This window comes from Diospyros lotus, chromosome 13 (assembly GCF_014633365.1).
Source record: "Diospyros lotus cultivar Yz01 chromosome 13, ASM1463336v1, whole genome shotgun sequence".
NCBI lineage: Eukaryota > Viridiplantae > Streptophyta > Magnoliopsida > Ericales > Ebenaceae > Diospyros > Diospyros lotus.
The window spans coordinates 1990435-2014663 of record NC_068350.1 but is presented as its reverse complement, the minus strand read 5'-3'; the positions used below and the strand labels follow the sequence as shown (position 1 = coordinate 2014663).

General features: G+C 33.4%; 1 protein-coding gene across 2 annotated transcripts; it reads right to left on the bottom strand.

The window, feature by feature from the left end:
• Positions 1 to 495: 495 nt before the first annotated feature.
• On the bottom strand, positions 496 to 11723 carry LOC127788654 (potassium transporter 6-like). 2 transcript variants are annotated; one of them, XM_052317209.1, is made up of 8 exons: positions 11240 to 11723; positions 10429 to 10915; positions 10276 to 10329; positions 7018 to 7278; positions 6845 to 6897; positions 4862 to 4985; positions 4514 to 4768; positions 496 to 2320 (listed from the first exon to the last, which is right to left on the bottom strand). In XM_052317209.1, the coding sequence occupies exons 1-8, from the start codon at positions 11285 to 11287 to the stop codon at positions 1263 to 1265; spliced, it is 2340 nt and encodes a 779-aa protein (XP_052173169.1). In that variant the 5' UTR covers positions 11288 to 11723; the 3' UTR covers positions 496 to 1262. The 2 variants fall into 2 exon arrangements, with proteins under 2 accessions (XP_052173169.1, XP_052173170.1); XM_052317210.1 differs by having other exon boundaries at positions 11249 to 11722.
• Positions 11724 to 24229: the final 12506 nt, after the last annotated feature.

Sequence of the window (24229 nt, the reverse complement as noted above, 5' to 3'; positions counted from 1 at the left end):
TCACCATCTTGGTAGACCATACTAAGGATACAATTACACTCAAATTCTGATGAACCCACCACCAAAATAAAAAATAAAAAAACAAATAGGAGAAATCTTTCTCTAAAGAAGACTTATTATTTTATTTAAATTGATGATAAAATTACTACATAGCATCCCTATTTATAGAAGAGAATCCTAAACTAAAGAGAAAAATAATTATAAAAGGAATAGGAATTCAACTTCAAATAAGAATAAGAATTCAAAAGAAAAAAATAATAAGAATCCTAAATTAAAAAAAATAAAATATATTCTCAAACAATTAAGAATATTAAACCGTATCAATTATACCCATCACAATGTCTAGTAGGGTTTACATCACTATATTTGTAGCGTACGATTGATGCAATACTTCACTTATCACATTATGTAATGAGGTATATTATTACCATCCCTTATAATTATTGTGAGGTTAAATCTTTTATATGATGAAATTTTAGTTAACTCATGACGATATAATATTATAATTTAATTATATATGACAATTGGTGAAGTTATATAATTTAAAAAATTAAAATAAAATTTATCTTCACATATTGTCAATCATTCATGATTTAAGTACAATGACGCGAAGGGGTTGAATTGCCCTTCAAAAGAAGCTACCAGCAGCAACAATTTCTGATCCAACAATTATGCGGTGTCAGACAGACTGTCAGCAGCCTCAGTGTACAATTTCATCTTCATCACGCAAGGACTGCAGTGGAGCAAGTTGATTTGCAGCCAGAGCCTGCACCAACATTAAAGAGCCAAAGTAAAATACAGAACCCACAATAAAGAAGCATCAGAAATGCCAACTCCCAACCAAAGAGAAAAGGAAGTTTGAGACAGCATGCCTAATGAAGAAGCCATGGCTCATCAGCAGCATCTCACATGTCATGGGGCAAAGCCACTCTCAATGACGACCCTGGCTCTTAGGATCATTGCATAGTGTGATGATGCTGGAGAGACAGTATCCTCAAAAGGGAAGAGTATCCCGAGCTCGATGATGATGGCCAGAGATCAGAGATGGCGGCCACTTTTCAGGGACGTGACTTCGTCAAAACTGGTCTATTGTATTGTAGTCAATTGAAGCAAGCTTATATCCATTCACCCAATGCAAAGACAGTAAGAGTTAACGTGTACTGAGAAAATGCCTTTTTTCGTTGTTTTGTGGTCCTTGATGTATTGAGGAAAAGCATGTACAAGATACATTACATGTTATATAGTGCTAATAGAAGCAAAAACTAGACATGGTAGGCTATTCCAACTTCTAGAGTAGAAGCATGAGGTACACTAAGAGCATAGGTAGGTGGCCTGGAGTTTCTCCTCAAGAAATCATACCCATAATTGATGACAAGCTTCCTTGCCAGGCTAGATCCTTGCTTTGCCCTCACATATGAATGCCCCAATATATAAGCCACTCCAGCTTCCCTAGCTTCCATCAGTTCCTGCAACTCCTCCCGGGCACCCCTGTTGATCTCCGGGCTCTTGGGTATGACAAACCTGACCCTCTTCTTCAGTTGTTTCACAGGGGATTGGATCTCCCGAAGCTCAGATGTGGTAGCTGACTCTTGGTTATCCACCTCATCTTCACGCACTTGAATGCCTTCTGCATGCGTCGAAGGCGTCCCAACAACTGCCATGTTCTCATCTTCCTTGGCTGGATCTTCACTTGCACCGTTGGGTACCACTTTTCCTGTTCGTATAAACTCGGCTATGCTGCATATGAGATCGTTCTCAAACTCCTGGTCGTCCTTCTGAACATCGCGATAACCATATCGCACGATGCACCTGTAAAGCCGATATTCTCTTGGGCCAATGTGGCCCACAAGGAACCGTTCTTCATGTTTAACGTGAGGGACTGGGACAGATTTAATGCAGAGAAAAACTAGGACCTGGTGGAACGCTGGAAGGTTGGTGACAAAGTGAGTGAAAATCACGGGGATCCCAGAGACAAGCTCGGTGTGTATGAGGCCAATGCCGCGAACCCGTACAATGCCCAGGCTGGGACCCAAGGTGAGCAGCCAGTCGACAGATACCTTGTTTTGGACATCAAACTCGTATTTCTTCAATGTGCCGTAATGCCACACATACATGACTATCATGAATATGAGTGCAAGCACGATTGGAACCCATGCTCCTTCAAGAAACTTGATGAGAGAAGCAGAAAAGTAGAGAGCTTCAATTGTTCCAAAGAAGAACACAAAGCAAATTGCAAGAAAGACACTCTGATGCCAGCATAAAACAATAACTAGGGACATCAAGCAGGTCGTGACCAACATGACCGTTATGACGGCTAAACCTGATCCAGAGGAAGAAGAGATGTTTGGTTAGTAATCATCACTAATAATATGACAAGAAGAATTGAAGGTGGTTTAATTACTCATATCAGCAATAAGTAATAGCTCGCCCTATCACATATTTTCAAGTGGCAGCAATATTTCACGAGTCTGACCTCAATTGTTTGTCTAACAAATTTTGTTGTTACCTTCACACAAGAGAACAGAGAAGATCCATGGATTCAAATGCATTCTGGTCACAAAAGCATAATATCCATGCACTATTTAGTTTACTGCCTAGGAGAAAGAGAGATAAAAGAAAGGAAAAATATTGCTCCTGGTGCAGGAGGGTCCCCGCTTTGCGAGGGTTAAGAGAGGGCTGTCCTCTGTACGCAGCCTTACTCTCTTGATTTATAAAGAGGCTGTTTTTAAACCCATGACCTTCCAATTACAAAGGAGCAACTTCACTATTGCATGAGACAAGAGAAAGTATAATGTAAAAAGAAGAATGGTTTACATTTTTCAGCGGCTTGTTAATGGGGGAGAATACAGGATTTATCCAAATAATTTTGCTAATTTCAGAACTTTTTCTCTCTAACCAACTGTCTTGTCTCCATTGAGTTCCCTCCAGTACTCATTTCCCAATCAGAAATTTCTCTTTATTCAAGTTCTCAGGCCAACTGAACCATGGAGGAAATATTAGAACAAGATCCTTCCTTTTATCTTCCGTAAAGCAATGGTGTCTCAAGAATAATCAATAAAAGTATAGGACGGAGGGAATTTGCAATTGGACACCAAGCACACTGTAACTACGTTTGGAACAGCCTAAATAAACAAGAAATGCTAAACCTACTGTGATTTTCTAAATCTATCAAAGAGTTCCCATCGCAGTAGGGGAGACAAGCAGTTTGGGGCAGACCCCTTTAAGGATATATTCCCTGATCTGTATGCTTTTGCTCTTTTCAAGGAGATAACTATATGTGAGTGTTTTCCCCCTTGCCTAATGGAGTTGTCAGGTCCTTGTGTTGTGGGCAAAGTTTTTAGGGCTGGGAATTGACTCAGTGATGGATTTTTATCTCTTACTTAATGACTATCCCTCGTCCAGTCAATGGGAAGATAGATGGGTTTGTGCCCGCTATAGGTGGGGAACTTTACAGTTCATTCGATCTACAATGCTCTCTATCATAAAGGGAGGCTTTAACTACCCTTGAAAAACTACATGGAACTATTTAGCCCCAAAAAAGAGAGAAAAAACTAAATGAAACTCAGTTGCTCCCGCTAGGGTTGCCTTTTTCACTTGGACAGCCACCTTGAATGCTATTCTTACTCCAAAGGACCAAAGGAATCATAGACAAGTAGTTATTCATTGGTGCTTTATGTGCAAACATGGTGCATTATCTCATCTCCTCCCCTACTGCCCAGTGGCAAGGTGTGAGCTTTTGTACATATGGTTTTTGGAGCACAATGAGTGATACTTGCATCGCTTTTAGACTTTTTGAATGCTTGGAGGCTGAGCCGCCTGTTTTTCTTTTGCTACTTTTTGTTGTATGTGGCATAAAAGACTTAAGAGAGGCTTCCACAGTTCTGTTTTTGCTAAAAGGTTACATTCTTTTGTTCCTTTTTTTTTTCTCTTGGTTGGAGGTGGATTTATTTATTTTTTTTTTGTCCACCTTCTTGCTCTTATAGATGGTTTTCCAGTTTCTCGATAGTGGATGGTGTGAACCCCTGATTCCCTATCTTCTTTTGTACAGGGTTCATCCCATTCAAGGCATTTTGCATGTTCTATATAAATTTTTACTTATGTAAAAAGAAGTAAAAAAAACTGTCACATTATTCAGTTGTGCATTACAAATTGGACAAGCTAAGAATTTTCTCCTTAACTTAATCAAAATTAGCTTGTTCTGTCTGCCTGCCCAATACCATCTCAGTGAATACAGCTATCGAAATGGATTTTATGTTTCTGTCCCTGGTATGTACCTTCTTTTGCGGCTTGTTGAATGATAGAGCATATGAACAATTGTTAAATTTGATGCATGAACAAGAATTACTTACCTGTTATCTGGTGAAGAACAGTTGGAAATGCCATCATACTGTGGCATGTTGCATGTATGACATCACAAGAGTAAAAAAAGAATCCTCACATAGATGTTATATTCTTGAAGTTGAGAATGTATAGAATAAGGATTACCGGATTACTATTAGAGCTGTCGCCTTACCTGATGCATTACCCATGCGTTTTGTGTCTCTGAAACCAATAGTAATGGCCAAGCATAATAACATTAAGAGCCAGTTGATCTCTGGGATGTAAATCTGGCCATGTACTTTGGATGAGGTATGAACTATTTTGACTCTAGGGAAGCAGCCCAATGCAGAGCATTGTTTGATGATTGAGAAAGTTCCAGTGATGATGGCTTGGCTTCCCACAACTGCAGCAAGTATGGCGATTACCAGGACTGGCCATCTTAATTTCTCTGAGACAGTAGAGGAATATGACTTTTTAAATTCAGATTCAACAATTGTTCGTATGCTCTATCATTCAACAAGCAGCAAAAGAAGGTACATACCAGGGACAGAAACATAAAATCCAATTCGATAGTCGTTTTCCATCTCATGGTGGCAAGATAGATATGCGGCTTGCCCCATATATGCAAGAATCAAGGATGGATAGACCACAGATGTGAAAGCAATCTGCAGAAAAATGTTCTGTCTATTTAGCAAAAACTGCATGCTTCGTAACAATGCTACAAAGTGAAATCACCACAGATTGCAAAAAAAAAAAAGAGAGAGAGAGATAAAGTGGACAGAATAAAATGTAACTTCTTCACAAAATTAAATCACTAATCTCTGAAGGTAACTATAAGGTATTGGCATACTGCAAGTAGTACTCACCAGTTATTAGCACACTATTGAGGTTCTTTAACATAACAGGTGACTTTATAGCTTTAAAAATAGGGTATGAAAGGGTATCTTTATTGAATTGAGTAACTTTCATATTATGGCCAACTAAAAGGAATAAAAAGGAAGCTGTGTCGTTCAAACTTCATGTGAGCATTATGCTAAACTTCTCAATGTCCTGTTTCCATTCTGAAAGAACTTGGTTAAAACAAAACATGTCAGGAATTTTGTTCAATGGGAGTGGAAAGATTCACAGAACTCCATTCTTTTTCAGTTAAATTTCTAAAACCAGATAGAATGGTAGTTCCCTATTTAGATGCCATCATGCTTAAATTTAAGAAGACAAAAATCAATAACTTAGTAGTACATATGGTTCATTTTCTTCTAAAATCAACACAAAGAATAATTTCATGCACAATTCATAGAAATCATTTATGGAGAGATACCAATGTACTACATTAGTCACCAATCAATCTTCGGAGTTGACTAAACAACAACAGTCCAAGCCTTAATCCTAATAAGAAGAGTCTGAAATATAATTCTAGCTTTCCAACCGCCTCTATCTATGGCCATTATACCCCGTGCCATGTTTAAAGGTTTCCCACTAAGTTTTAATTGGCCTTCCTCTATTTCTGCTGATAAAAACTTCTTCTATTCCATCCAATGTGCGTCTATTAGTATTTTTCTCACATATCTAACCAACTTAATCACATCTTGTGCATCTAATATTCAAGACTCTCATGAGTTAACTAGACAGAATACATTGGTGGAGGTCAACTACACTCTGGTATCTGCATCATGCCCTTGCCGATTATGGGGATGTTCTCAACTCAAAGAATAAAATATGCAATGAATACAATCAACATGTTGCATAAAAGGATTACAAACACTGTTGGGATTTTGAATACTCAATTCTCCAGAAACATCTTAAACAAATGGTGCCTAAAGTGGAATCCCAATCAAAGTTGAAATCCTGTTCAGGTACAGTCACTAACCAGCCAAATCTTATTTGGTTCCGAATCCTGCTATAACCACTCAAACTGCTGAAAGGGAAAAACTAGAGGATCTGCCCAATGAAACTGCACCAATTCTTAATAATTATCACATTATTGTCAATCCAAGAGAGAGAAATGTTTCATCATCAGTGAAATCTGTGTTCAAGCTACCTTACTTGAAACAAATTCCCAACTCATGGGGATCCCCAATGCACGAGACTCCCCACTTTGCGTGGGTTGTTTCATATGCAGCCCTCGCCTTTCTTTGCAAAGAGGTTGTTTCCACAACTCAACTGTGACCTTCCAGTCACAAATAAGCAACCTTACCGTCGCTACAAGGCTCACCCCCAAATCCCAACTCATGCAAGTACACACACTCACATAATCAGGCTTAACCATTAGGAGACAAACTAATGGAAGTAGCAAAAACTATCATTACAATCTGAATGACCAACCAAGAGTTAGAATTTCTAAATGGCCAATGTGATTTCATAAGCAAAGAAGGTAGTACTAATGTTAGCAAGGATATAAAGATGGAAAATTTTCCGTCGCAAAGGAGAAAAAGTTCAATTAGAAGACAAATAATAAGCATAGTCAAGTAGATGCAGAACTTAAGAATCTCAAATGTTATCTGTTTAGATGAGGAAGAAAACATACCTTGATTGACAACTGTGAAAAGTGGCCTAGATCTGCAAACATAGCTTCTGAGCCTGGAATAGTACAATATTTCATTGGGAACCATAGAAGGGAAAAACCAAAAAGAAAAAAGGGTATTTTGCTGATAACATGGATTAAAAGATCCATGATAATCACCACAAATATGTATTTACCTGTTATACACAATAGAATCCCACCTAAGGACATCCAACCACCTCTTTGGGTTTTCTTCAAAAACTTGTACATGTAATATGGAGAGAGCGCTTGATAAACATGAGGGTTCCAATGAAAGATGTTATAAGCACCAATGGCACTGATACACAACAGCCACGAGATGACCACAGGTGCAAACAAGAATCCAACCCTGTGGGTGCCATAATGTTGTAGCGCAAACAAGCCTATCAGTATGATACATGCAACTGGAACTTCTACATCTGCAGAATTATCAAACTACACAGGTGATTTGAAGTTTTAACTTCCAATGTGCGTGTAAAAGAGTAAGAAGAGGTAGGCGATCAGGTTTCCATATATGACCAACTGATGAACCCTAAACTGATGAACTTTCACAACTGAATATGTAGTAAATTTTCAGTCTGGAATGGTTAAGAAATGGGATTTAAAAGCACAGGCAAATAACAACGGATTCTTTTAAAAGCTTGAGCTAAGAGAAACTTATGCAACTCAAGTACATGCATTGTATCTTTTAGAGAAATGTGGAGATTGAGACACAACCTGCCTACAGCCTTTAATAGTATCAAGTTTATAGATGTCTGTAGTGGGCAATAAGGATGCACACAACTATGTGTATCATGTGTGGTAACCACCAGTTGAACCATTCTGAAGAGAATAAAAGGCAGCTAATTCTTCATGTTTCTAAAATTCTTAAAAGAGTATTTGCTAGGGTCAAACAATGCTATAATGCAGCTTTTAGCACCAAATCTCTCATCTTGAAGCAATCATATCATGGAAGTAACATACGCAGACGTTCAAGAAACAAGTACATAGTGAACTTCATCTTGAGAAACAATCGGTAGATGCAGTTGGTCACATATTCCATTCGCTTGTGTAAATGTTTTGTGTCTGGGATAAGTATGTGAAGTGTTAAGGACAGCCCATGCAACAGTGAATTGAATGTTCTCTGGAAGAACTTTGATAAGGTTTAGTAACAATATTAACAAAACTTCAATGATCTACCAATATCCAGTATCAATAAAAATAATGATACTCTTGAGAACAATGAAAAAATAACAGCAACAATAAGAACATGACAAATTATGAAAAAAGTGCATGAATGTTGGTATTGCTCTAGTGTGTGGTTTGAGAATAATTGCAAGGCAAATGCTTTCACAAAAATGCAAAGAAAGCATATATGAATTAGCTTATTATCATATCTCTAGCTAGAAGCATGATAATGCATTGACACTGGGACAAAACATTTAGTTATAGTTTTCTTTTTATAGCAATTAGGCCAAGCAAGCTAAGCGACATTTCAGTTGCAAAAAGTTCCAAGAGTTGGCAGATCAGAACTTGATCTCCATCAAAATTAGAATGAAATATGTATCCCTGGAATGTTTTTGAGTCCCTGCATTTTCTCAGTAAATCTCCCTTGTGCAGCATTTCCCCATTTGAAACCTACAGCAGTATTGCATCTATAAGCTACCTTTATGATACCTGGTGCCAACATGAGGCAATTCCAGTGATAAGTGACCTGCTACAATTGTCCTCGCAACAAATAAATATAAATATCTAAAGCCAAAAAGAAAAAACCCATGGTGAGATTGAACTAAAAGCCATTTTCCATATAGATTGGAAGGACAACCTCTCAAGTTAAGAGGCTCCCTGATGTTATTCGTTACTCTTACCCAGTCCAACCCTCGACACAGCATGCATGAATACCCAGTCCAACCCTCGACACAGTATGCATGAATATATACATATATATAAAAGCCATATGGCCATCACCAATGGACAAATATGTCCCCACAAAGACCATTTATACTGAAACCAATAGAGTCCATCTTTTGTAGAGTTGAGAAAGTCCAGGTTTCAAATGTTCCATTGGTGAATCTTGGTCATTTCACATTTTAGTATCCAAATTTGGTACTTATTTCTTTAGATAATTTATTGAGTTCTTTTCTTGCTTGGAGATAATATGAACTTGTTTTAAGAAATCATTTTCCTAGTAGGGAAAGCTACTGTATCATAGTTTCTACCTAACCTAACCTTAAACTCCTAAGTGTATCCATAAATTCTTTAACTCCAATCCTTGGTTGCCCACCACGGTAGCACCAAAATCCTTGATAAACACTTCTGTCCAGAAACCCTAGTGATGAAGAGAGAAGGCTCTAAGTTCAGAACTTTATAGTTCTAATTATGTATAGGATTTTATTTATCTAGGAACCATTTAGAGGATAAGGCATGTCATGTTTTTGTCTCCTAGTTTCATTTGGATTCTTAGTTTGGGTTTATATTCTCTAAATCTTAATAAAAAACTATTCAACCACTAAAGATAACATCTTCTCATACAATTAGATATTCAACGTGGAAATCATTTGCAAAGACCATCTATGCATTTTCATAATATGAACCATATTCAACTACTGAAAAATTTTGCATCAAGTCAACATAAGACACCTAACAGCAGTCCACCAACAAAATTCTTCCTGCTGACCTAATGACAAAGAAACCCTTACATGCCAACCACACATTCATGACACTGTTGACTTTTGATGCAATAATTGTCTTAACTGAAAAATTCTCATATCATCTAAGAGGAAGAAGTAGTCATAAAAAATCTGATAAGTCGGTGAATGATCCTTAAATAATAACCAACAGGCCAAAAAGTTGGAGCACTATGATCGATAGGGACAGCTACTCTTATCTTTCAGTGCATCACTCTGCCCTTGAATATGCTACTGAGTCATGGTTGAATTCTATGAATGCTATAACCCAGTGATAAGGTAAGCAAGCCACCACATAGCCAGACAGACAATAGTACTTCTCAAATACTTTTTGTGTGATAGTCCAGAGTTTCCTGAAGAGTCCCAATGGTGTAGTTCTTTTTGAATTGACAATTATCTAAATTCCATGTCAGTTCTCCATACTTTTCTGCTTGCTTGCTTAGATAAAGTAATCCAGTACAGATGCCAAGATCGGACTGGAGCTAAATTTGACTAGTTCATTTGGCATAGCTTCTTTCAGAAAAGAAAGCAACCATTAAGCAAATCAGAGACGGAGAGTAGCAGCTCAAGCAAAAAGTAAAAAATCTCTGCAAAATTTGAATCAGCTGGAGTATGACTTGGAACTGGGTTTCAAATCTCTGGTTCAGAAACTACTATTCTACCGTCTGCCTACTCTGAAATATTAACACATACTGCAAGAAAAATCTGAAAGCTTCGTACAAAGAAGGGCACAAAGGCTAAGAATCTTACACTTGTGATGCTCTTTAGACATAGCAAGCTCCACTCCCGACACCGCAGAGAAAACTGAACAAATTGGGCAAAACAACACATCATTCAATAACCAACAAAAACTCAAAAGCTTAAAGATTAGCAAAGTTCGAAGTCCCAAAATTGAAAATATACCAGATATCGCCGGAGTAAGAACTCCGTCTCCGATTACCATAGAAGTCCCTATCAAAGCCAATACAAGCAAACACTTCTGCAAAACTCTATGCGTCTCTAGTGTAGACTTCAACCTTGCCCCAAAAGTTGTTGAAGCAGGAGCAGTGATATCCTTCTTATAAGTTGACAACTCTTCATCTGCTAACTGGCAATTAGGCAATGAGTTGACTCGGGCGTGTCGGCATAGCAGAGAATACAGAGCAAATGTGCCTCCTTCGCCATTATCATCAGCTTTGAGCACAATGAACACATACTTGAGAAGAGGGACTAAAGTTAGTGTCCAGAAGACGAAAGAGAGAACCCCATAAATCTCTTCATTGGTCTTTGAGTGTTGAATATCTTCGGCAAAAGTGCTTTTATACACATACAATGGGGAAGTACTCAAATCTCCGTATACAACACCCAAGCTCTGATAGGCCAAGGTCAACACTGTCCTCCAAGATTCTTTCTGCAGCAAAAACAAACAACAAATTTGATCAGAAAACTCAAAGGGGTTAGTAGGATTCTTCAGCAGCAAAAACAAACAGCAACTTTGGTCAGAAAACTCAAATAGGTTCGTCCCAAAACACAAAAAATCAACAGATACAAGAAGTTTGATCAGAAAACTCAAATGGGTCTGTAGGATTATTTCTGCAGCAAAAATAAACAACAATTTTGATCGGAAAACTCAAATGGGTTTGTCCCAAAACACCAAAGAACAAACACAAACAACAACTTTGATCAGAAAACTCAAATGAGCGTGTCCCAACAACACAAAAAAATCAACACATACCCGCCTCACCTTGACATGATTCTGATAAAACCCACTTTCCGGATCCATGATGGGCCTGCTCAAAACCCCAAATGCTTCATAGTACCCCCAAATTGAAGAGAATCAGAGATGAACCATTACTAAAAAGACCTTCCCCAGCAACCAACTTCAGTAAAACACGCACAATCTATAAATAAAGTATTAAAGAAAGGCAATAAACGAATTTAATAAAGGCTCACAAAGACAGCAGTTGAACAACTACAGAGAAGAAGAACAAATACGAAAAGCCAAGAAAGTTTTTGATTTCCAGTTTGCGTGTACGAGAGAGGGAAGGAGTGTTTAGTAATTGGTGGGGTTTTTTGATTTTTTCTTTGCTTTCTGGCTTTTACGCTCATCTTCCAGACCTGTTTGCATTTTTGGGTGCAGTTAAGAGTGTATAATATATTTTTTTAATATAGTTGGCTGCGATCTCTGACATCCACATGGCTCCGAGAGAAGTGGAGAGTCGTGGCAGCAACTAGCAAGAACGCTGAAAATCTCTCATTGATGTTCATCTCCATTTCCAATGATTCACACTGAGTCGACTCTGAGTCAGTGATAAGTCAATGGTCTGTTTTGATACGTAGATCATCTTGCCTTATTTATATGGTACTTATTTCTTCATCATTTACTTCATAAAAAAATTAAAAAAATTATTTGACCCAAACTTCTCCAAGTGATAAATGTAATGGAAAAATATATTTTTAAATTTCTGTATTTGTACGTTTTTTTATTTAAACACTCAAAAAAAATTTTATTACTTACATAAAAAAATATTATTATTTCAGTTATATCCCTGAATTATATAATTTCTAATCAACTGTATTTTTAAATTTTTTATTATTTTAATTACACTTTTAAATTATGTTTAATTCATTGTTCTCGATAAATTTGTCAAAGTGTGTAATTAATTTAAAATTATATAATTCAAGAATATAATTAAAATAATAATAAATTACAATATTTAAATGAAAAAATATACAAATACAAGAATTAAAATATATATTTAATTTAAATATAATAGATAATCGGTCAGGACTTTAATAGTCAACAATTATCTAGACATGACCACCGATAAATTTATTTTCTCTTTGAAAAAATTAATTTAAATAAAATAAACAAAAATATTCAAAATAATTCAATTTAAAATATTTTAGTAAGCACAACTATTATGATAGACATCAACTGAGCCATTGATTATTGAACAACTCTATGGTAATTGAAACTGAGTTGACTCAGAGCGAGTGATAAGTGAGTTGATAAATTGATAAGGCCAGGTTAAACCCGTAACTGTCTTATTCATTACTTCAACTACCATTTCCCCCACTGACCTTATTTTATGGGTAAATTATATATTTAGTTATCCAAATTTGTGCTTTACAATGGATTTATTATTACATTTTAATTTTTATTATTATAGTTATCCAATTTTTTATTATTATATTTTGCTTCTCTTTTAATTTTTCTTCAAACTTTTTAACAAAAACTAATATAGTGCCAAATTACTCAAACTGAAAAAATTGAATTTGTATCGAAAACCAAACTAACTGAATAAATACTCAAAAATAAAAAAAATTAAAAAACTGAATCGACCAAAAAAAACAAAAAATCGATAAAAAATTGTCGTTTTTAACATTTTGATCAATTTAGTTATTTCGATTTTTTTCAATACAAAAATTGAATTAAAGCAAAATAATTGAAATTGTCAAATTTAAAAACTGAACAAAACCAACCTATAGCTTGAACTAAACCGAACTGAATCAATAATTTTGATAGGTTTGGTTCAATTATTTCGATTTAATCGAAATGTTGCTCACAAAACAAAAAATAACTAATTTATTACAGACTGCAAAATTTCATAATAATATAAATTTTCATTCTTTTTTGAGTTTTTAATAATTTTGAATGCAATAACAACTAATTAAACATCATTTTTTTGTTTCTTATTTACAAAATAATGAAAAAAATAAACAAAAACGTAAAAATGAAAAGAAAACCAAACGAGCCCTAAGGTGTCGTTTGGCAAAATTTTGTTTTTCAATACGTAAATGAAAATAAAATCAATATTGCAAAAAATATTTTTTGATTTTTATTTAAAATATATAATTTAATTTTTTTTTAAAAATTGAGAGCCTAATCATTTAATATTTACACTTAAAAAAGGTCCATGGTGCATTAATAACACTATTTAGTAGATTTATGGTATTTTTTAATCCTTCACAAGCAATTGGCATTGTAAACATGAATAAGAGACCTTTCAACACTCAAACGAGACAATTAGAAAGGCAAATGCATAGAATGCTTACGAGTTGAAGGTTCTCCTTATTTACGAGGAACAAAAATCTTTATATAAGTTGAACTGAGACTTAATTGAGTGAGATATTTAAAGTTATCTACCAAAATTTATTGTCGAGATTCCTGGAGTTCAACTCATTGTACAAGATTAGGGGAAATCTTCTCAACTTGGGTACTAAATTTATTAGCCTTTTCGATACGAGATAAGTAAGAGACAGACAATAAATAGTTATATTTAAAGAATATTTGTTTTGAAATAAAATATTTTAGCTTTTTATTTTTTAATATTTGAATGACAAAAAATATGAAAAACACTTTTAAATAAAAAATATTTTACACTAAAATTACTTGAAAATCTAAAATCTATAAGTTATTTTCCCATTCACACCAACATATATAAATTATCATTGAATTACATCAAAGCACGTCTACATATATGCACGTATAGTATATTTATATATAAATATATATACACACATAAATATAACGATTATATGCACATTATATTTTGACGAGAAAATATTCTATTGAGAGATAAATTATTCTATTATTTTATGTATCTATCAATCACCATATACTATTGAAAGTCGATTTAAAGTCACCGTATGTATCTATCAATCACCATATATTATTTTATGCCTTCCAAAAGAGTCGTTGATCTAAAATGATGAAAATTTGGAAGATATGCAAAATTTATATTAATATGATGGAGAAAAATGTTAATAATATTCATTAAATTTTACATGATTGTAAATTTCGTATCAATAAACTTTGTCCGAATTGAGTAATCTGTAATTACAAAGTAAAGTAAATTACTCGGGCCATCTTAAAATCTACCCTTCTTTGTGTATATGAGAGCTTAAGAATGAGGAATGTCTCTTGAAATATAAAATTATTGTATCTTTTTAATAGTTCTCAAGTTTTTCTTGTATGCCTATTCTCTAAGTCGGTCATATCGATCTCAAAATTATTTCTCTTTGAACTTACAAAAATACTTTTTTATTTTAACACAAGTCGGGCTTTGACTAATGAAGTGATAGACCCACTAATCCTCCATTGATCAACAGTGATATGATTTTAAATATCATTTTTTGTTTTTTAATCTTTTGGGCATTTTGCGCTTTTTGTTTAAAAAATATACCAAAAAAATATATTTTAAACAAGAAAATATAACTAAGGAGACTAATGTTAAGGGAGAGAGAAGTTTGATTTACCCCAACTAATTGAACAGAACTGATCGAACTTATCGGTTCAATTCTTTTTTTTTTTTTACATCAGTTTAGTTCGGTTATTTTTTTTTTTAAAGTTTAGTTTTCAGTTTTCAGTTCGATTTTTTGGTTAGAAGAACTGAACTAATCGAACCGATCAAATTTTAAAATGATGTTATTTTGATATTTATAAAATATTTTTTTCTTCAATTTTGTGTGTTTTTTATCCGTTACTTCAATTTTCTTTGATTTTTTTGCATTTATTCGGTTTAATCATTTCGATTCAGTTTATACAATTTAGATTTAATTATTAATTTATTTAATTTTCCAGATTAATTAGTCAATTCAGTTCGATTTTACTCTTTGATTTAATTTAATAAATTAATAGATTTTGATCAATTTGATAATCCAACCAATAGTTTACACACCCCTAAGATGCCAAACAAATCCTAAAGAATTATTCTCTTAAATTAGTCGCACACCCCTTAGCAAAGTTCATTAAAAAAATGATCCTTAGAATATTCTAGATAACTTAAATAATTAGGGAGCAATTGGTATTAAACAATGAATAAAGTAGCTTTTAAATGGTTGATTTGAAACTGCTTTAAATCCCATGGCATTGACCCAAGCAATTGGTATTATCATTATTATTAACATTTTAAGGACTTTAATTTAACCATAAGATCAAAATATTTTATAATATGTTTATATAATTTTTGAATATTAATCATTTTGTGTTTCAATAAATAGTCATAACATTTTAAGTAAAATATCTATTAAGCAAAACATTTTTTCTCTAAATAATATATAAAATATACTATTCCGACAGGCACTAATATATTCTATTTCAATTATAATATTTAGTATTTCCATCAAAGATTATGTTTGAATTTAAAGGATCGAGAGTGCAAACAAAAGAATAACGAAAAATTATTATGTATTATTTTGCATTAAAAATTTAAGAAGAGAAGAGAAATGGATCAAAAGGGATCCAATCTCTCATTCATCTCAAAATTTCTTAAAATTTTTTGCCATTTTAATTTGGATGATAAACAATAAAAAGGGAGTTTAGGTCAAAATAGAATTAATAATTTATATAACAATTATATTATAAATACTTAAATATATTATAAAATATATCATCAAATAAAAAACGAGTATCGTGCTGCTTAATATGTTTCTCGTATTATATATGTATTTAAAACCAACATTTATATAAATTTGGGTCTCAAGAATGTTTCGTTTGCTAAATCTCTCTTTTGATTTTTAATCTCTTTTTTTTTTTATGTTTTTCATGTGACCTTGGCCAGTGGCTCTTTTATTATAATATAAAGTTTATTATTTTTAATTTTAAAATAATTTTTTTAACATGCAGAATGAAGAAGTCTTTGCCACAGTCAGCCTTTTGGCCTTGAGCATTTCATCCTCTTATAAACTACTAATGATCCACATGCCCCATGTAGGATTAATTTTTGAGAAAGATAAATCTGTATTTTTTTTAGAGTAATCTTTGGTACGTGTCAGTGGAACGCAGTTTGAAATCCTGATCATCTAACTACATCTCTGATTTATTTCTCTCGTGATAATCCTGAGACAGATTCGACAAAAACGCGAATGATAGGGCATAATCTTAAAAATAAAAAATTATTGATCCACCAGCTTTTTGATTTGGGTGAATGGAGGTGTCAATCACGAGTCAAAATTTGACATTTATTTATTCGGATAGATACAGTCGATGTAAATTTATTTAAAATATAAATTTATTTTTATTAATTAATAATAAATATATCATATTTTAAAAAAAAAATTAATTTACTCTATCTAAAAACAAGATATATTTATTAAAAAAAGCTTTTATGGGTTAAATACAATGGTCCAGATATAATTTATTTCATTAATTTTACAACGAAGTAAAAATTAACACGTAAAAAGTATTACTTGCATGTGCACATTTCTGATGCTTTAATTAATAAAGTTTTTGACTAAAAATGATTTAAGTGCCTCGAGATTTGACATGGAGTATAATAATTTTACAAAAAATATAACCATCGTAAATAGGGATGAAATAGAGAAAGAGAGATAAATTTAATAAATAGAAATTAAAGAAAAACAAATTGTATATTCAATTGAATGAGAAGATGGGGCCATAGACAAAACAATCAGCAATAGCCAGCGGAATAGAGTGATCAGTCATTCATTCAAAGAAGGCAACTAAGCTTGACAATGAAATTCCATCAAACTTTGCCCCTTTTAGGTTCTATTTTTGACTCAAGTTTACTCTCTACAAATATCTGAATGTCGGAATGATAAATGTTAAAGTTAAGTATCTGATAGATTGTTCTTAAATCGAACAAAATTTACTCGACTTGTAAAGGTGGCGTTTGGTCTTTTGGTATATTTTTCGATGATCAAATTAATCTCAATACTCAAGATAAAAAATAATAATCATACAAAATAAATAATGTATCCATCTCTTAAAATTTATACTTTTATTTAGGTGTACTATAAGGCGAGAAAAGCCACAATTATGCCATGTGGACGACCACACCTTAGCCCATAGATCAATTTTGAATAAGTAAAGATCTGATCATGACGAATCTAATTATTTGAGTTGAGTATTTTATTTTAATTGAACTCGAATTATAATTTGAATATTTTAAAATAAGTGTCGGTGAGGTATTTTTATAATTTTGTATAAAACCAAAATAACTTATACCTGATTTGGGATGAGAATCCATTTAAAGTGATAGTTTTTGTCATTTATCATGTGAAAGTGAGGGACGCTTTGTTCATTTGTATTTTTTAGATAAAAATAAGTATATAGTTATCACTTTCAAAAAATATTATAAAAATATATCAAAGATGCTGATTTCCTTTCTCACAAAGAGTGAATGTACAATAGTTTATACCATTAGATCCAAACTCTTCTTTATATAAAAATTGTCTAAAAGAACTAAAAAAAAGCAAAAATTCAACTATCAAATACATTTTTAACTTACATGTGCTTAGGGTGTGGCGTGACCCTATATATAATCAAGATACACAAAGCATAAAATATATATATATCACAACTATGCATAAAAAAATATTATATTTGTTAAGAGACATCAATTTGAAAAGTAGTGACTTTCAATCGAGTTTGTTCTCCGGACATATCAATTAAAAGATAAACTTATGCCCCACTAGCATGACATGACGATAAAATACTTAAAATTTTATATGAAACGTTAGAGTTTAATTAATGCGACAATTTAGTATGTAAAATTATTGTTAGAAAATAGTAATAAAGTTGGAATATAAATTTCACATAAACTATATTAAATGTTTAATTTTAAGTGTATATAGATTGTGATCGTATCCGAATTTATCTAAAATGTATCAAGAGAGAATGTCACCTCTTCTTGAAGATTAATTGAACGAAACCCGAACGTAAATAAAAAAAAGGATCAACGACACAAGATTACTTACAATTTTTTTTTTTTTTTTAGCCAAAATACGACACAAAAAGCATTCAATATCTTGATATTTTTCTACCAGAAACAAGTCGTGTGTGGTTAGAACTTGCTCGGTTTTTTCAAACTCTATATTTAATATTTTTATTAAATATAAATAAATAAATGAGTACGGTATCAAATAGATTGGATTATAGTGTGTGAGGGTATGATAGGGACAAAGGGAGAGCCCACTTTGCAGACCTAATTGGGGAATTGGGCTTTTGCATTGACCAATCTTTTCCTTTCTTTTGTTTTCTTTTCTTCTTTAATTTTCTCACCCATTTTCCTGAGAAAATAGCACCAAAAAAAAGGAGGATTGGTTCTCTAAAACCCCTTTACCTGTCTCTTTCTTTCTCTATTATATGCTGAAAGCATCACATCACCAACCTCTTTCCCTTTGGCTCTCTTCACTTTCCCTTTCATTTCTAATTTTAATTTTTCTTTCCTTTTCTATCATCTCGCAGGCATGCATACATTGGTGTCACTTTTCAATGATCTTTCATAGGTTAATTCTCTACAAAGAAGGTATAGTTTTCATTACAAAACACAATTGGGATAATGTTCTTCTTTGTGATGAATGAATGATGTCTAATCAGGAAGGAAATAACAAGCCTAAGTTCTTACTCAATTAATTACATGAGTATCATCCACATTTCGATAATATTTATTTTTAAATACAAATTTTAGTAAAAATTTATTAACCTAATTAATACTTAGGTAGTTCTATATCGTATATTTCAAGTTTAAATAGGATAGGAATATTGTTATTGATGAATTTTAATAGACAATTTTTTTTTTGTAATTAAAAATATATAAAACAGAAAAAGAAATATTGTACACAAACAACGCTGAGACATATCCCAAGCACAACACAAACAAATAAAGAAAAGATAACTCACAACGAAGCATAAAAAATTGGGTTTCCACAACATAGACACACATATTCTAACATTTAAATGACTCTACTAAATGCATTTTGAAGGAAGGCACCAAATATGAATCAAATCCAACTTCTGAAGAGACTAGAAAAATAAGAGAATAGAAAGATTATTTCAAATCGTATTTTAGATTAGATACATCACTTAAGAGTCCACACACTCCTATTCATGAAAGCACCTGAGACTAGAGAATAAAACTTTTTCGCTCAAATCTTCTCACGCTATTTAGTGGCAAGTCATCACTCTGTGAAGAGATTTATCTTTTTACTCTCATCAAATCTTGTCTCTAAACTCAAGGGAATAATCAATCGAAAGTCTAAGTACCCCGCAACAAAAGAAAAAGATAAAAAAAAATATTGAAAAGACTAATATGATTAAGCACCCATCGTTGTCTTACCAATGGACTACCTGTAAGTGAATGAACATCCATCCAATAAAGCTCACATTATCCATTTGGTACCCCACACGCTCACATATGTGTGCATAGCGAAAGAAAGACCAAAGGAGAAGGTGGAATATCCTTGTCTTTGCTAACCATAGCCATCTAATTAACAAACTCCTTAGCCATGCATAGAATGACACTTCCATCATTAATTAGGATTTGGAAAGATCCAATGATTTGCTCACTAACCAAACTCATATATATATATATATATATAAGTTAATCGTGTAATTTATAAATGATTCTCTTTTTTTTTAAACTATTTTTATTTTTGTCTTGTTTATTCTCGTCTTTTTTTATTCGTCGTAACTTTCTCTTCGTCCATCCATATTTCTTCTTTGTGAAGACAACTCAACACCTAACATTCCCTTATTCTTGCTATCTACTTATTTTTTTACTATATCTTGAACTAATCTGTATATAAGATTTGTCGGTGTAAAGATTGCCTTGTTCGCCTCCAAAATAAGTTAGTTGGACAAGCAAAATCCCAAAGAAGAAAACATTAATCAAGCATCTTGGTACAACAATGGATTGTTAGGTAAAGCATCAAGTTATTTAATTAGGCAGGTTAGCAACTTCATTAGTTAAGAACCAAAATAGGTTGGCATGGGGTCCAATCATCAGCATTAATCAACCGACCCTTAATGAAAATTCCATGTCTCATTCTCTAATATAAACCCCATGATTAACAAGTAAAAAATAATTAAAGTTCGCAAAATTTAAACTTAAAATTCTAAACTCATTAACACTATTGCATATTACTACACTATAATAGCTAAATCTATATTTTCGCCCTTGTATTTTTTTTCTTTTTTTTCATGTGTCGATTCAAATTTTATGTTGTTTTATACCCATGAACTTGCATTTTCGATTCAATTAACCCATGTACTTTGATATTTTCTTTGTATGGTAATTTGAATTTTTTATTATTTTAATTATATCCCTAAACCTATATTTTTGAGTTAATTTAATCTATGTATTTTAATGTGAATAGAATATAATATGTATTTAATCATTTCACTTTACTTTTTTTTTACACATAAAAGTATAGGAATTAAATTGACTCAAAAATATAAATTCAATAGTGTAATTAAAACAACGAAAAATTTAAATTGTCATATGAAAAAAGATTAAAATATAAGAGTTAAATTGACTCAAAAATTAAGTTAAAAAATATAATTAAAATAATAAAAAAATTAAATAATTATAAAAAAATATAAAAATACGAGAATAAAAATATAGATTTCGCCAAACTACAACTTCAAACATACCTTGATGAATCGCAATGTTAAAGCATCTTAAGTTGTCAAATTAAAAATTTTTAATTAAAAGCATGCCCAACTTTCAAAACCCTAATTGATTTAAGTGGAAAACCAAAATGATTGGAGTCCAAATTGGGGGGGTTTTGATGGGTCATAGGAGATATGGTAGGTTGACGACGAATTGATAAGACTGGTTAGTTCCATAGTAAGGACCAATACAGTGTAGACCTAACAATTTGAGTGTGATAGATGTAGACACTCACACAAATGTGTGTTCTTAAAAAAAGACTAATTATGATTTATGATTCCTTTACCTAATTTTGGGTGCCTAGTGACTCTTTTCCCCAACATTGTCATTGTCTTGATGCCAAGCTTTATCACGTGTGTGTCTATATATATATATATATATATAAGTTGAATGAAAATTTTTTGAATGAATTATGACTATAGATTTGTTCCTTCCTAGTCAAAGTGGGGATGATTGGAGGCGGGGCACGGGCTTCGATGACGAGTCTATTCAGGGGGTGGCTGATACTTGCAAGCACTCTAACGATTGAGTGAGTAGGAGAGTAAAATGAGGCAGTGTATCAATATGTCGGAGATAAGAACATGCATTGACTCTGAAGAGAGCTGGTTGATATAGAAAGAGGAGATGTCCTCCTGTATACATGAGACGTGCGTTTGTAGGTGATGAGACTGGCTATCCGACGCCGACGGAGGCTCCCAGGTGATAGTATGGTGGTGACGGGACCCTCATTAATGTGGATGGAATCTGCTATTAATGAGGATGAGATTTGAGACGGCTGCGCGGATATCCAGTGAGAGCCGCAATGATACCGTGGCAAACTGGTGTTAGGCCAAAATTGAGTCCAGATGGAGGATCAAAATTGGGCTCAAGGAGAGGGCTAAAATTGGGCCTAAGAAGAGAGTCGAGGTTGAACCTGGACGATCGTCCAAGATTAAATTTTAATCAAGAGAGTGGGATTTGGTAGTGATGATGTTGGTGAAGATCCTAAGTACAATAATGTGACAATGTTCACACTCTTGTAAAGGTGGAACTTCATTATTCACCGTAATTTTTGATAATTAAATTAACAAATAAAAATGAGTGAAACTAAATATTTCAAAATCTAGACTTTATTTATCTAGGTCAAGTGCGCAACTATTAAGTGAGATTGTTGCGGAAGACAACTAATCCAAAACAGAAAAGAGGTTAGAGCAATATATAATCAAATCAAATAGATATCGAACAAACCAGCCAAGAACACGATAGAGCAAGAGAAACTCCCTGTAAATAACTTGTCAAGGCTCAAATCTAGGTCAGTCCAGATTATACCACCCAGGTAACACCAAAATAGGGACACCAAGCCTCACGGAAGCTCACAAGGGACAAGCCACACAAGACCCCCAAATCAGAGCCCTAAACCCTCTCGACCAGACCACCAATCTTCTCCCAAAACCACACAGGTAACGTTCACCACAAGATCCACCAAGGAACAAGAACGATCACAGAAATATGAGACAAAGAACAGTACCCGAGAGCTTACCTCAAACGGATCTGTCGCGCCAAGTAAATAGAGGCTACTCACCGACCGACCATGGGCTTCCCAAAGGAAAGGAAGATCACACCAAGAAGATGAGATCTGACCGAAGAAGGAAAGAACCAGCTTACGGATCTCAGCCATCGAAGGTAAGGATCGAGAAAGCAAACGGAGGAAAAGGGAGAGAGAGAGGCCGTCAAATAAGGGCAAAGAAGGCAGAAAATATGCCTTTTATATGGTGGTACTAGGGCACGGTTGCAAAAGGCCATTTGGCTTGGGCTTGGGCTCGGCTTGGGCTTCCTTAAGCCTTGAGCAAATGGGCTCAGCCCATTTCTCCTCCAAAGGCCTAATTAAGGGCTTATGGCCCGACTTTTAATAGGCTGCCAATGGGTGGTATTTTGGACGGTACTTCAATCTCAGACCGAAGCCTATGAAGATAAACTCGAATATTTCATCATAGCCTTGGGCCTCTTTGGAAAACAAAAACAACAGAGATTCTAGGCCAAATTCACTAGCTGAGATTTTGGGACTCCTTATAAGATTTTTAAAACGTGAATTTTTTCATCGATTAACAAATGAGTTGAAAAGTCACGTGTTACATTCTGAGTGATAAAACACTTAACACATTTTGACTGACGAGAAACGTGGCACGTAATGATAGGCCTATTTTTTAAAAAGAACTTGAGATAGATTTATAAACATAACTCAAGATTTTATCTTTGGTAAAGTTATTTTTTAGTGATCTTAGGGTATATGTCGAATGGTCATATTAGTAATATATAAGTGTCAATTTGGTGGGTTACAAGTTTGATTCTTTGTTTATGTAAGAGTCAAAAACTCAACCTGTGATTTATTTCTTCTGACATAATCAATAACACAAACATAAAAAATTACGAAAAAACGACCATTCCAAATTATTTTTTAGTGGTCTAGAAGGTTATATATTAGTCGGCACAACGATATCTTGCCAAAATGGGACGTTTTGTTTGTTTATTTATATTATTTATAAGCGTACAAAGAAGCATGAGCCTGTGATGGAAGCTATGCACACGTGGTGGAGTGTAGTAGGGTTGGACCCACCATTCTAGCTGTCTTTGCTGATGGCAACCACTCATTTCGTCCACTTCTTTCTTTCTAATTTGTTGGCATTTTTAATGGAAATTTCAAGAAGTGTTCAGGCAATTGGGCTTAGTGGGCCAAGGTAGTATCTGGGCCTGGGCTTGAATCCTTCACCCGGAGAAAGCCCACTCGTTCAGGCTCATGTTTACCGGATTGGGGTTAGGGTTTAATTTGATGTTTGTTAACATGAAAATAGCCTTAGAAACTTAGAAAGAGAGAGAGAGAGAGAGAAAACAAAAGTTTTGAAAAATATTTGTATTTAAATGACATAAGAATTCTTATTTTGTTAGGAGCGAGTAAGGTTATACTTATACGTAACTTTTTTTCTCTTATTTTCAAGTTTAAATTAAATATTATTTCTTTTATTTTCACATCTATTTTCTTTTTTTCTCTCTCCATCCTTGTTTGTAACCCAAATTCAAGCCAAAGAAAGAGAGGAAGAAGAAGAACGTGATTGAAAAGATAGAAAGAGTTCCAAAGTCTTAACTTTGATGATTATGGATCTAAGTTGATGGTGTTAGTCTTCTACATATTTTAATGTGAATATATTTTAAGGCTAATTTTATGTCTAAGTTTGATGGGTTTTTTTTTTTTTTATGGGTTTTCCTTTGCTTTGTTTTTTTTTTTTTCGTGATTGTTCGGAATATGTTATAATATAAACTATAGACATTTT